This window comes from Lithobates pipiens, unplaced genomic scaffold (genome assembly GCF_037356315.1).
Source record: "Lithobates pipiens isolate NorthernLeopardFrog02 unplaced genomic scaffold, aLitPip1_a1.2 Scaffold_25, whole genome shotgun sequence".
Classification (NCBI taxonomy): Eukaryota; Metazoa; Chordata; class Amphibia; order Anura; family Ranidae; genus Lithobates; species Lithobates pipiens.
In genome coordinates this window covers 198,786,296-198,800,767 of record NW_027507787.1, presented here as the reverse complement: position 1 = coordinate 198,800,767, position 14,472 = coordinate 198,786,296, and the positions used below count along the sequence as shown (strand labels likewise).

General features: G+C 45.4%; 1 protein-coding gene across 2 annotated transcripts in view; it reads right to left on the bottom strand.

Annotated features, from left to right (window-relative positions):
* Window positions 1-14,472, bottom strand: part of JMJD1C (jumonji domain containing 1C) — a 443,208-nt gene that overhangs the window by 57,748 nt on the left and 370,988 nt on the right. For both annotated transcript variants that reach the window (XM_077455417.1, XM_077455418.1), the window contains 3 exons: window positions 12,679-14,363; window positions 4,046-4,215; window positions 17-2,229 (listed from right to left, as the gene is read on the bottom strand). In XM_077455417.1, coding sequence (XP_077311543.1) covers window positions 17-2,229; window positions 4,046-4,215; window positions 12,679-14,363 — 4,068 coding nt within the window. The remainder of the gene's footprint in view (window positions 1-16; window positions 2,230-4,045; window positions 4,216-12,678; window positions 14,364-14,472) is intronic.

Genomic DNA, 14,472 nt, shown 5'->3' with positions numbered 1-14,472 from the left:
TAGAGAACATACTTACAGCTGGTACTGTTGCTCTGTAACTTTAGTTTGCTTTTTTCCTTGGCACTCCGACTAAGAATACCATTGGGTTTTATTTCGTCCTCTTTGTCTGTGTCACCTTTTCGCCTCTGCATATCGTTTTGCTTCTTTTTGTATGTTGGCTTGGGCTGACGTTTCAGCCTTTGTCCAGACTTGCTCTCGCTTTCATCAGAGTCCCCGCTTTCTGAGCCAGATTCATAAGTCCTTTTCAACCTCCTCCTTGTAAGCCTATCCTCCTTGGGAGACTTGTCATCCTGGGCTCGAAAGTCCAGGGTATTCTGTAGCTCGCTAGAGGTCGAAGCAATCAAATTTACAGTACAGGGCTTAATGATTTCAGACACTATTGAGCTGCCAGCATTTTCCAGCTTATTGTTGGTGTTTTTATCTTCTTCCGAATGTCTAGTAAGCCAGGCCTTTTTAAGTTTGGTGTGATAATTTGGCTGGCTGCATTGGGATGCCTGCCCATTGCCTACAGAACCTGACGAGTTTGTGGAGCTGCAGGGTGTGCTGCTATCTGGAGAGCCTGAAGGTGGCACAGTCTGAGTTTTCACAGCACTAGTTTCTGCATCGATCGCATTAGTGCTTTTAAACTGGGCTGCAGCCAGAGCAGCCTTGTGCTTTTTTAAATGGACGAAATCACTTGACGCAGGATACAATGCATTGGGCTGAACTGCTGGCTTGCTACTTGCTGGAGTGGCTGAAGCTACGGCGTTGACAACATTCTCTTGAGTTTGTGCCATGGTTTGGCTTGCTGGCAATGAACTGGTGCTTTCTATCGTTGTACAGGCTGAGACAGCATTGGATAAAGAATAAGTTACTTCTGATGCGCTGCAATTCGAAACACTTGTGGTTGTGGGGGCAGAGGTGGTCACGTCAGTTTTTGTACTGCACATTATATTAGTTCCAGGTGCAGACAAACTGTGAATGCTGTGTGAAGGAGCGTGAGAGTTCTTCTCAAAGAGCACATGAGTGCTGTCTGAGTTCATAATTGGCTGGCCTATCCTTACAGTCTCTCTGGCTTCCATGGTCTTTGAGCAATCAGGTTGATTGATTCCAGCTGAGGCGCTTTCGCCAGCTCTATCCTTGGAGAGAGCCGGAGTTACTGGCATGTTATCATACTTTGCACTAGATGGTGGGCGTACAATGACAGAAGCGGTTGCAGACGGTACCTTCACATTATTTTTCTCTGGCAGCCAGTCAATTTTACTGTGGTTTTGCTTTTCGCTGCTTTTCCATACTTCCTGGATGACCTTATCTGCATTTTTCTTGTAAGAGGCAGCACCTTCCTTAGGCTCAGGGACGAGGGTAGGTGGTTTCTGAAGCTCCTGGATCTTTCCGCCAGTAGTTACTGGCTGCACTGGAGTCAAGGTTGGTGGAGAAAGATTACTGTAACTTCCTTCTTTCCTGTCCAAGCTATGTTGGAGCGGAGGATGGAATACAGGTGCTCTGTGTAAGGCAGGCATGCTCCGGAGTGTGTTTGAAGACGTGATGGACAATTGGGTGGGGCTTCTATTGTCTCCTCTGTAGGACGTAATTGTGTGAGTTGCCATCTGCTGAGGAATCTGCTCATTTAGTTTACTGCCTGGTCCATCCTCAGGTTGGTGCTTAATTAAAGGTGGTGGTTTAGACAAATAAGAATTAACGGCAGAAGAATTAGACGAAGAAGGGCTGACATTTTGCTTTTCATTGAATACATTTACAGATTCCTTGGGTGCAAACGACCTTGGTGGCTCATTCACCACACTATTAGATAAAGTGGTAAAATAGTTACTTTGGGGCAGACTTTGAGAGACTGATGTTTTCATCTTGTACAGATCTGAGATGGGGCGCTCCACATTGTTTTCCTGCTTTACCAAGTGGCTTTTGGGACTGCAAGACACAATGGGGGTTACTCTAGTATAGCTTTCCCGTTCATTTTCATGTGCTTTCATCTTCACTGAAAAAGAAGCAGCTTCAATGTTTTCCTGTAGGATCCTTCGGTGTTCCTCCTTGTATTTGCTCGAACGCTCCGAACGCTCTGCAGTGTCCAATGATGACCTTTGCACCTTGGTGTGGCTCAGAACAGGTTCCATATAAAGTCTGTGGGTATGGCCATCTTTACCCGAATGGGTCCGGTTGTGCTCATGCTCATTCTTCACTGGTGCTGAAGTAACTGAGCGCAAGGGTTCACTGTAGGTTTTCTTCTCTAAATCTCTGTTGAAAAAAAAAGGTCAGTGTTATTATTCTGAAGAATAGAATTATTAATATATCTGTTTCATGCATTGCTCAAAAAAGCCAGCCAATGAAGCCGACTCGTCTATCTTCCAGGATACCAAAAAATCCAGACAGAAATTCAGAGTTCAACGTACGTGTGTGTGTGTAATAGTCAGAAATCCAATTAGCTGGAGGCATTGAGATAGTTGTGGTATGTAAACTTACCTGCTGATTTTATTGCTTATGTAAATTGAAGGTCTTTAAGGTATACAATGCATGCGGAAAAGTATTCACAGCGCTTCACTTTTTCCATATTTTTATGGTACAACCTTATTCCAAAATGGATTAAATTAATTATTTTCCTCAAAATTCTACAAACAATACCTCATAAGAACAACTTGAAAGACGTTTGTTTGAAATCTTTGCAAATTTATTAAAAAGGAAAAAAGAATCGCATGTACATTACGATTCACAGCCTTTCCCAGATCTGTGTCTCGATACAAGCCCGTCCCGGAGGTCTACAGACAATTCCCTGGACTTCATGGTTGGTTTGTGCTCTGACATGCACTATTAACTGTGGGACCTTATATAGACAGGTCTGGAGGGGGCCCTTCCAGATAATGTCCAATCAACTGAAATTACTACAGGTGGACTCAAATCAAGTTGTAGAATATCTCAAGGATGATCAGTGGAAACAGGAGGCACCTGAGCTCAATTTTGAGTGTTATGGCAAAGGCTGTGAATACTTATTTATATGTGATTTATTTTATTCTTAATAGATTTGCAAAGATTTCAAACAAACTTCTTTCGCGTTGTCGTTATGGAGTATTGTTTGTAGAATTGTGGGGAAAATAATAAAATTTACTCCATTTTGGAATAAGGCTGTAACATAACTAAATGTGTAGAAAAAAAGTGCTGTGAATACTTTCTGGATGCACTATACCTTACACAAGCACACTCGCTTAACCCAAGGGATTCCTACTGCAGGCTCATATCAAGAAAAACAATAGCATAATTCAACGCAGCTAATATATAAAATATTACAGGCTTGCAGATAGCTGTGTCAGTGTGCCACCATGAAAAATATCTAGGCCTGATCCAGCCACACTGGGAGATATTTATATATATATATATATATATACAAAACTAGCATAACAAACAGTTGGTCTTGATAATATCCTGCAATCTTCTGCATGGGCTGGCAGGCTGGGAGTGGGAGGCGCTGCCTTAAGCCTGATACACACAGGTAGTGTTTTTTTTTTTCTTTTTATTAAATTCAACCCAGAGAGCTGAACGAAAAAAAACAAAAAAAAAAACTGACAGTTGTACTAACTCAAAAGATATGTTAGTATCTCCTCTGGTGTGCTTTGACAGGGTCTCCCCTCCCCTCCCCCCCCCCCCCAAGGACACACTGATCAGATCTTGCAACCATTCTCTGCCAGCGCTGATCAGAAGTTTTCAGCTGATTTTCGGGCCCATGTGTACCCAACATTAGGGTCCAGTCAGACCTAATTCTTAGCCGAGGTCTGTCTACTAACATGCCAACAGTATGGCGAGAAAACAGATGACCTAGTTAATGTGTGCTGCAGCTTCTTCTTTGTCCTTTCACAAGTTAAGTCAGGGGTAGGCCTCAGGAAGTTCAGACAGAGCCTGGCTGTGCTGTCTGGCAAGGGTGCCAAACACACAAGTGGAACAGAACTGCCCATTCTTATTCAATGGTAAAATAGTTTAGAGTATCGAATTCAGCTGAGTATTTAGCTTTTTGCCTGTAGTTTGATTTTCTTGCACATGTACAAAATTAAGATATCCGGCTTACTCTTTGTGGTGATCTGCTGATGGTTTAGATAAGGGAGGGCTTGCATGTGCAGACAGTTTGAGCGGCCGGTGAGGGTCGGCACTGGAGGGACGTACAGGAAGGTGACCCATCAGGAGACCATCTGCTGAAGTAACAGGTGTTGGCTGGTGTAACCAGGGGCTTGCAGTATTCTAAGGAGAAGAAGAAAGATGTAAGCATGCAGGCAAGCAGAACATTACAATACTTGTGCATTTACAGAATGTGTCTATAAAAATTCCTATGATGAATTTAAATAACTAAAAATTATATTCACCAATAGGTTAAATCAACAGCCAGGTGGGTAGGGAGGGGAGGAGAGGGCGAGAGCGGGGGGAGGGGAAAGAGAAAGGGAGAGAAGGAAGTGGGGAAGGAAGGAAGGAAGGGGGGAGAGAGAAAGGGAAGGGAGGGGAGAGAGGGAAGGAAGGGAAGGAGGGGAGAGAGGGAAGGAAGGGAAGGAGGGGAGAGAGGGAAGGAAGGGAAGGAGGGAAGAGAGGGAAAGAAGGGAAGGAGGGAAGAGAGGGAAGGAAGGAAGGGAGGGAAGGAAGGAAGGGAGGGGAGGGAAGGGAAGGAAGGGAAGGGAGGGAAGGGAGGGAAGGAAGGGAAGGAAGGGAAGGGAGGGAAGGGAAGGGAAGGAAGGGAGGGAAGGGAAGGGAGGGAAGGGAAGGGAAGGGAAGGAAAGGGAAGGGAGGGAGGGAAGGGAAGGAAGGGAGGGAAGGGAAGGAAGGGGGGAGGGGAAGGAAGGGGGGAGGGGAAGGAAGGGGGGAGGGGAAGGAAGGAAGGAAGGAAGGGGGGAGGGAGGGAAGGAAGGGGGGAGGGAAGGAAGGGGGGAGGGAGGGAAGGAAGGGGGGAGGGAGGGAAGGAAGGGGGGAGGGAAGGAAGGAAGGGGGGAGGGAAGGAAGGAAGGAAGGGGGGAGGGGAGGAAGGAAGGGGGGAGGGAAGGAAGGAAGGGGGGAGGGAAGGAAGGAAGGGGGGAGGGAAGGAAGGAAGGGGGGGAGGTGTCAGGAAAACTTGTCAGAAGTGATTCTGATAGCAGAGGAATGAAGCAGCAAACAGAAATGGTACTTTGTACTCTTGAGATAAGTACACACTATAGTGTGATATGCTTTGTTAATTCATGTCTGAAGTTTACAACCACTTTAAGTCCAAACGCTGCATCAGGAGATGGGGGTCACATGCTTCCCAAAAAATGGATACTTTGCAGCTGCTGCAACAAGGGAAGTAGTAGCGAGGGAGCGTTATGATCTATCATAAATAGGTGAAGGAGACTGACATTAGGTGCTTACAAGCACTAGATGGCAGCCAGCCTGCACCTAACAACTCTAAAATAATTGTATTAATATACATGCTCAGAAATATATGCTTGTGGCTATGGGGTAGGAAGTGGGCAATGCACAGGAATCCGCTTGTCTGTGGGGTACAACAGCCAGAAATAAACTACCCAGCCTGAGCGGTCACAGCCCATTGGGCTTTTTATAAAAGTACGATGCTTTCTTGCTCCAACTATAAATGGGTAGATTTGGTGAAGGTTTACATACTGTATCTCTATTATCACCTCCTTCCATGTTTATTATATGATCCTTCCAGAAGAGCGGTCTCAGTTCTTTACCTTTGCGTCACCCTGCTATATAAAATGTATGCAGTGTGTCATGCTAACCTCTGAATAATTCAGTCACTGCCTTTGTTTCTTTACAAAAATGCCGCTATAAGCATGAAAGCCTTGTGCAGGAGACGGATTAAAGGTGGGTAATTCAATCCCAAATCCATGTTTGGTTTTGACTAGAAAGGCTCTAAGCTCCGTAGGCCTCATCAATATATTCAAGTCAGACCCGAGTCCGTCTGCTTTTCAGAGTGCTTCATGTGATTCATAACAGAGAACGGTTAAAGGAAAGTGATATATGACTACATATGGAAAATATGCATGTTATAAATTATCCTGGCCAGATGTTTACATTGGCCTGTCTTTCCAGAAGGATGCTATTATATCCAAACTATACCTCATGCCAGGCTTTTTATTTCCACTTTCCTTCACACAGCCGTTCATGTTCAGGGCCACAAGCCTTGTAGAAGGCAGCCTGGTATGGGAGCCGGGAGCGAGCGGCTCAATATTGAAAACGGATTTTCCTACAATGATGACTTCTGACCTCTTCGCATGTCCCACAGATAGCATCTGGGTAACTTCAAACCTGACCAGTGATGACTTCTACCAATAATGATTTTCCCTACATACACATCACAGCGTAACGGGAAGACTGCGCAACCTCACCAACCATGTTTTCATCTGATGAAGAGAACACGTCACCTTGATACTCAACGGATATAAGCAAATGTTTCTTCACTGGCTACTCATATACACTATATTGGCAGAAGTATTAGGACGCCTGCCTTTACACACACATGAACTTTAATGGCATCACAGGCTTTGCCCATATTGTTACAAATTGAGTTGGCCCACCCTTTGCAGCTATAACAACTTCAACTCTTCTGGGAAGGCCGTCCACAAGGTTTAGGAGTGTGTCTATGGGAATGTTTGACCATTCTTCCAGAAGCACATTTGTGAGGACAGGCACTGATGGACGAGAAGACCTGGTTCGCAGTCTCCGCTCTAATTCATCCCAAAGCTGTTCTATCAGGTTGAAATCTGGGGACTGTGCAGGCCAGTCAAGTTGCTCCACCCCAAACTCGCTCATCCATGTCTTTACGGACCTTGCTTTGTGCACGGGTACGCAGTCATGTTCGAACAAGAAGGGGTCCATCCCTAAACTGTTCCCACAAAGCTGGGAGCATGAAATTGTTTAATATGTCTTGCTATGCCAATGCCTTAAAGTGGAGTTCCAGGCTTATTAAAAGTCGGCAACTACAAAAAGTGTAGTTGCTGATTTTTAATAAGCACTTACCTGTTCCACGGTCCAGCGATGCGGCCGAACGGGGTGTCGCTCCTCTCCGCCGGCACCTCCATTGCCACTCTGGGCACCCGGCCGTGACATGCTTTCGGCTTCACAGCCGGGCACGCACGGCGCATGCACGAGTCGCGTTGCGCTCCATGAGTGGATAAGCGATCTCCTGGGACCTGTCGCATGTTCCAGATCGCCTAGAGGGAGGGGACGCTTAAAGCGAAAGGAGGGGTCACTTTGGCGGTCCCTGGGCGGAAGGAGGAAGTGGGATAGGAAGTCCGCCTCCTAACAAAGCCCCCACTCCCCCCCCCCCAAAAAAATGGCATGCCAAATGTGGCATGTCCCCCCGAGGAGTGCTTAAAGCGGAAGTTCCATTTTTGGGTGGAACTCCGCTTTAAAGAGGCTGTAAAACCTATTTTTTAAATAACAAACATGTTCTACTTACCTCCACTGTGCAGTTCGTTTTGCACAGAGTAGCCCCAGTCCTCCTCTTCTGCGGTACTCCGGCAGAGATAGTAGCTCCTCCCCGCATCGAGTGCCCACATTGGAAAAGGCTCTCTTAAGGCAGACACCCGTGCGGGCGCGCTTCCGAATCCTGCTCCTGTGTCTGTTCACACAGAATGCAGGACTCGGCCCTGCCTCATTGGATTTGATTGACAGCAGCAGGAGCCAATAGATTTGCTGCTATCAATCTATCCAATCAAGAGCTGAGACAACAGGCAGATGTAGAGCGGCGCATCTCCACTGTGGGAACGAATGGGCTCAGGTAAGTAAAAGGGGGGGTGTAAGGCTGGTCAGTGTCAGAAATTTTTTCACCTTAATGCAGTAAGGTGAAAAAACACGAGGGTTTAGAATCCCTTTAAGCGTTCCCTTCACTGGAACTAAGAGGCCAAGCCCAACCCCTGAACAACCACCCTATACTAAAATCCCCCTACCCCTACATTTTTTGGACCAGTGCACAAAGGTCCATAAAGACATGGTGGAGAAACGTGACTGGCCTCAACCCGATAGAACACCTTCGGAATGAATTCGAGCGGAGACTGCGAGCCAGGCCTTTTTGTCCATCATTGGCTGACCTCAAATGTTCTTCTGGAAGAATGGTCAAACATTCCCATAGACACACTCCTAAACCTTGTGGATGGTCTTCCCAGAAGAGTTGAAGCTGCTATAGCTGCAATGGGAGGGCTAATATTGAACCCTACAGACCAAGATTGGGAATGTCGTTAAAGTTCATGTACGCGTAATGCCAAGCGCCCCAATACTTTTGACAATAGAGTGCACATGAAGGCCATGAAGGCCAGATGTGAGGTTGCTTTTTTTTTTTTTTTACCATTCACAAATATTCAGGAATTTATGAAGACATTTAAAATAATAGCAGTTAATGTAGACACTTGTAAGGTTTGTTAGACCAGTCAATGTGCACAGAGGGGTTACTTGGCAAACGTCTGATATTATAGAGGCTTATAAAAAAGGTTGCAAAATGCCGGACCAGGTCAGTTAAAGCAATGTGGGAAAAGCAAGCCATAGACATCAGAGACTGAGTTCTTCTGGCACAGATTCAGTCACTAAAAGGAAAACTGAGATGGACTAAGCCTTCCTGTTTAGTCTATGAAGGAGGGAGATGGAGGCACCTCTAAACACTCAGAAGATTGCCACAGTAAGCTTTTTAACTGGTCCTACTGCTTTCTTACCCAAGATCTGCTGAGAGGACCTGAATGTCCCACAGACATAATGGGGTCGATTTACTAAAGCTGGAGAGTGCAAAATCTGATGCAATCTGTGAATGGCAGCACACGGGCAACTTAAGCAGTTACAACAGTTTTGTTATCGTTTTGGGATAAAGGTTTTACATTTATAAAAGCTGATCATCGTAAGCACCCGTCAGTGGTAATTGGTTTGTTCCAACCATGTAAATTATACATCTGCAGAACAGCTTGTACTGTTGAAAAAGGAACAGACTCAATGGCCAGATTACCAGATGAAAAGGAAAAAAAATCCTTAAAAAAGAACACAAATGCAGCCATCACATCTAAGAATTGGTAAGCTGCAATAAAATAAATGCTTGTTTTTGGGTTTAATATCGCTTTAATCAATTTCTTTTCATAAGAACTATGAAAAAGTAAAGGTTTCTTTTGGTTGGAAGGCAATATCTTTAAGAGCCGCTTCACACCAGGAATGTGTGACACCCGTAGCAGATCACAAAATCAGTGTGTTCTGAACGTGGTGTGGGAAGCGTACACACAACACGGGTTTCCCACACACCACGTGTCCTGGTGTAGTCAGGTCCTAATTCATTATTTTTTAAGAAATAAAGTACTGAATTTCAAGCTGTGAACTGGGACAGGTTAGGGTAAAATTTAGGGCTGCAACGAACGATTATTTTCATAATCAATTAGTTGGCCGATTATTGTTTCAATTAATCGGTTAATAACCTTTATAAAAAAAAAAAGTGTGGTGTATAATTTTGTTAAAGCGGAGGTCCACCCTAAAATGGACCTTCCGCTCATCGGAATCCTCCCCCCCTCCGGCGCCACAATTGGCACCTTTCAGGGGGGTGCAGTTACCTGGATAATCCAGGTAACTGCACCCACTTCCGGGATAGCTCTCTGCGGAAAGGGGCGTAGATTACGCCCCTTTCCGCAAGTGCCCGCCCCCTTCCGCAAGTGCCCCGCTGCCTGCTGGGAAACACACAGATCCCAGAGGCAGCGGGGACCGTCCTTATTGCGCAGTGCGACTCGCGCATGCGCAGTAGGGAACCGGGAAATGAAGCCGAAAGGCTCCTTTTCCTGATTCCCATACCAAAGATGGCGGCGGCAGCACCCGAGTGACGATCTAGAGATCGGCTTCGGGTGCCGACATCGCGGGCGCGCTGGACAGGTAAGTGTCACTATTTTAAAAGTCAGCAGCTGCAATATTTGTAGCTGCTGGCTTTAAAAAAAAAAAAAAAAAAACGCGGAGTCCCGGCGGACTCCCGCTTTAATATGCAACGTTAGAAAAAAAGCAATTTATTCTTAAATATCTCTATGTAGTGGTAAATATAAATAACCAACTATATGGTTAGAGAGCAAAATCTCGAATCCACTCTGAGAACAGACAGAAGAGATATACTGTATATACTATTAGAGGAGATCTTCCCTCAAAAATAAAAATGTAATTTTAAGAACGTTTGCTCGATTTTCTAATCGTTAGTGGGGGGCAAATCAATGTTCATTTTCAACCACAGTGATGGGAAAATTTGGAAATAGAAAACTGCTTGGTGAAAGGAATTTTCAGACAGTGTATGTGGTTTTCGTTCAGAAATGACAGTCATTTTAAAAACAGAATTAAAAACAAGTGAAAATTTCAAAACAACATTCTTTCATTCAGCGAACGTAAAAGATTTTTAGTCTGAAAATTGATCTGTGTGGCGAGCATAAGGCTTGGTATGCAGTTTGCTTCTGATCTGTTTCCGCAGGGCTTTTTGCTGTGCGTTGTGATTTTGCGGTGATTTGAGTTTTTGCCTTTTTTTTGGCCAATTTGTTGTTGGACAGATTAAAAAAAACACAAATTGCTGCAAAATCCATTACATGCTTTTCTGCAGCTTCTCCATTGAAGTACATTGAAAAAAAAAAAAGTCCCTGACCGTTTCCAAATACACAGCGGCTGAAAAAAGCATAGATGCGAACGTGTCCCATAGGAAACCATGTAAATGAACTGTAGTGCGTTTCTGCAAAAAGCTCCAAAAAACACAGATGTGAACCAGATCTAAGACGTAACATAATGGGGTTAAAAAAAAAAAAACTAAAAGTAGTGCTTTATAGTACAACAAAAAGCAGATAATCACTACTGGAAGGGGTTCATTTTTTTAACTGTAAAACTGTGAAAGTGGTATTTACAGTAGCGATTATTTGATATTTTTGTACTATAAAGGGCTCATTTTTTTTTTTTTTTAACCCCATTATGTTACTAGCCAATTAATCGATTATGGAAATAGTAATTAATTTCATAATTGATTAATCGATTAGTAGTTTCAGCCCTAGTAAAATTAATAATTTAAGTGGTTACCGTATATACTCGAGTATAAGCCGAGATTTTCAGCCTCTTTTTTGAGGCTGAAAGTGCCCCCCTCGGCTTATACTCGAGTCATCGCTGTCTGCCTGCTCGATCAGCGTGTCGAGCAGACAGACAGCGGACATTCTACCATTCAAACGCCGCGCCTCCGCCTTCGCCTGTGATAGGCGGAACACTGAATTTCCCAGCAGCCTGTGTTCCGCCTATCACGGACATCGTCTCATCCTCGTACTACGGACGAGGATGAGACGATGTCCGTGATAGGCGGAACACAGGCTGCTGGGAAATTCAGTGTTCCGCCTATCACAGGCGAAGGCGGAGGCGCGGCGTTTGAATGGTAGAATGTCCGCCGAGGCGCCGACGAAGAGCGGCGATCCTGGCAAGGCACGGGACGGAGGCAAGGCAAGGCACGGCATGGGACGGGACGGAGGCAAGGCATGACACGGGACGGAGGCAAGGCACGGCACGGGACAGAGGCAAGGAGGCAAGGCACGGGACGGAGGCAAGGAGGCAAGGCACGGGACACAGGCTCGGGACACAGGTAGGCTGGACACACACACACACACAGACACACACACACACACACATGGACACACACACACAGGGATGGATGGATACACACACACACAGGGATGGATGGATGGATGGAGACACACACACACAGGGATGGATGGATGGAGACACACACACACAGGGATGGATGGATGGATGGAGACACACACACACAGGGATGGATGGATGGATGGACACACACACACACAGGGATGGATGGATGGATGGACACACACACACACAGGGATGGACGGACACACAGGGATGGACGGACACACAGGGATGGACGGACACAGGGATGGACGGACACACACACAGGGATGGACGGACACACAGGGATGGACGGACACACAGGGATGGACGGACACACAGGGATGGACGGACACACAGGGATGGACGGACACACACACAGGGATGGACAGGCATGTCTCACCCTCGGCTTATACACGAGTCAATAAGTTTGCCAGTTTTTTTGGGGGTAAATTGGGGGCCTCGGCTTATATTCGGGTCGGCCTATACTCGAGTATATACGGTATATTGTATAATGTTGTATACAACGCACTTTTTAAAACTTTTTGTGAAAAAACAAAAAAAATAAATTAAAAAAACTTTAAGGCCCGGTTCACATCTGTGTGGGTGGTTCCTGCTGGGGGTCCCTACCTGTACCTGCAGCCCCAACCACCCACACAGAAAAATGGAGGCATATGGGTGCCATTGATTCTAATGGCACGCCACACGTACTGAAAAACACACCCGCACTGGGAACCACACTGCACTTGCAGTTCACGTGCAGGTTATGATTCCAGGTTGAACTGGATGGAATTGTGTCTTTTTTCAACCTAACTATGTAATGGTGCAGGGACCTTTTCCCTGCTTTTCTGGAGGCAATACAGTATAATCAAATAAATGGGCTGCCACGCCGGCACAAAAACGTGTCTCTCAGAGCTGAACAGATGTGAACCAGGCTTGTATTATTATAGGCAACCAATGCGAGAACCTGCTTTCGAGTTTGACTTTAGTCACTTACAAACCTCAGTACAGCAGATCAAAATTCTTTTATAGCTATATCTGAATTGAGACAGTTCTAAACAAACCCATGAAAATATAGAAGACAAATCTTACCCTTCTAATGGAGGCTTCTGCATTGACATGATTCTCGGGATGCACCCACTTTGAAGAGGGCAGGCCAAGTCCAGAGTAAGCATGGCTTCCATTTGGATACTGCCAGATGATTGGATAAAGTCCCACGTGGTTATAAGAAGCTTGAGGGTGAGCTTGGCTGAGGAGATGAGGTGACTGGTGCTGTAACATTTGCTGCTGTTGCTGATGTGCAAGAGCCAAGTGGCTAAGGCTGCTGGCATGTGCAGTCTCTAGTTGGGGATGTCCCCCTAGCAAAGAGCCAGGAGGCATACCAGATAGCACCGTAGGTAGTAAGTGAGGATGGTGGACTGAATGATGGGATGTGCTGCCCAACGTATGGGCATTAATAGCAGTCATAGGCGTTTGGTTTGAGGACGACGTTAACATATGAGGGTTAGCGGTTAGTGCTGGGTGATGGCTGTTTGGAGGTAAACATGCTCGATGAGCTGGAGAATGAAGAGCAAAATTGTGCTGGTGCAAATAAGGAGAAATGTGGTTGGCTGCAGTCTCTGGTCCAACAAGCGCTGGGTCCCTGTAAACTGTAAAATGTTCATTTTTGTCAATAATGAGCGGGCTCTTTGTAGATTCTATAGTGCTCACTCGTGCGGCCACCGGATGAAAACTGGACCTGTGAGTGTCGCAGTCCATTTTGCTTGAGGTCCTCACAGTCCCAGAGATCTGGTTATTGTAATAGGTGGCTTTAAGTTTTAATGGATCCGGAGAATGGACAGGCCGACTTTTTAAAATATCCGGAGAAGAATTATATTTTATCTTACTAGAGGACTCCAGCATGTGTGGCTTTGCCTTAAGAGCGTCCATTGTCTGTTTTTGAAGCCTCTTCTGTTCGTCAGTTAAAGATGTGCTACCAATAACTGAGGTATGGTGGATCTTATCCCTATCGTTCATCTCCTTATTAACCAACTGGGGTGCTTTTAACACCCCGGAAAGTGCTAAGTCGGTCTTATTGTTGGAAACATCGTTCCAAACATGCTCAGAATCCGGCTTTTTCGTACTGGAAAACCCGACGGTGCCAAACAACTGTTTCGGGTCGCCGACTTGCAGCTCCTTCTTGGCAGCGAGCTGTGTGTTAAACTTACTTGAAATGCTTTCCTGGGGTGCTTTGTCCAAACTGTTTTCATTAGTTAAGACAATAGAATTTTTTGGCGTGGGAGGCTTACTGATCAGCGGCTCAGTCTGTAACAGTTCCGTAGTGTTGTTCCTCTCGACCACGCTATCTGGAGCCTGTGGCTTATTGGAATTCTGCTCGTAAAGTGCTGTCTGTTCAGATAGGAGAAACTGAGGGCTTTCTTTCTGGAGCGGTAAGTCAGCTGACTTTAGCCTTTCTGCTTCAGCTTGATGCTTTTTATCCTCCTGTATCTTGTCCCAGTGAGAATGCCTATCTATTAGTGTCTGTTCCTCAGCCCCCTCGCTACTTTGGGATTTTCCTTCGTCTCCGTTTATCTTTGAAGTGTTTTTGCTTTTCAACTCATTCTCAGAATTTTGCTCTGAGGAAGAATCTATTATCCTTTTATTTGAATTTTCTGAGTCACTGCTCTCAGAGTAGTCAGAAATATTGTCTGGGCGCAGTCTTTTCAGAATTAATTTCTTCTCATCCTCCTCAGGTTTCCTCCTTTTGCTGTGGAAATGTTTGTTCCTTTTTACATTTTCTGCAAACAGAAAAAAAAAAAAAATGACATCAGTTCTCATACGGAGCCACAAAAAACTTGCATGTGTTTGAATTGTGAAGACACTCAGATCCAATGTTGGTTTTACCTT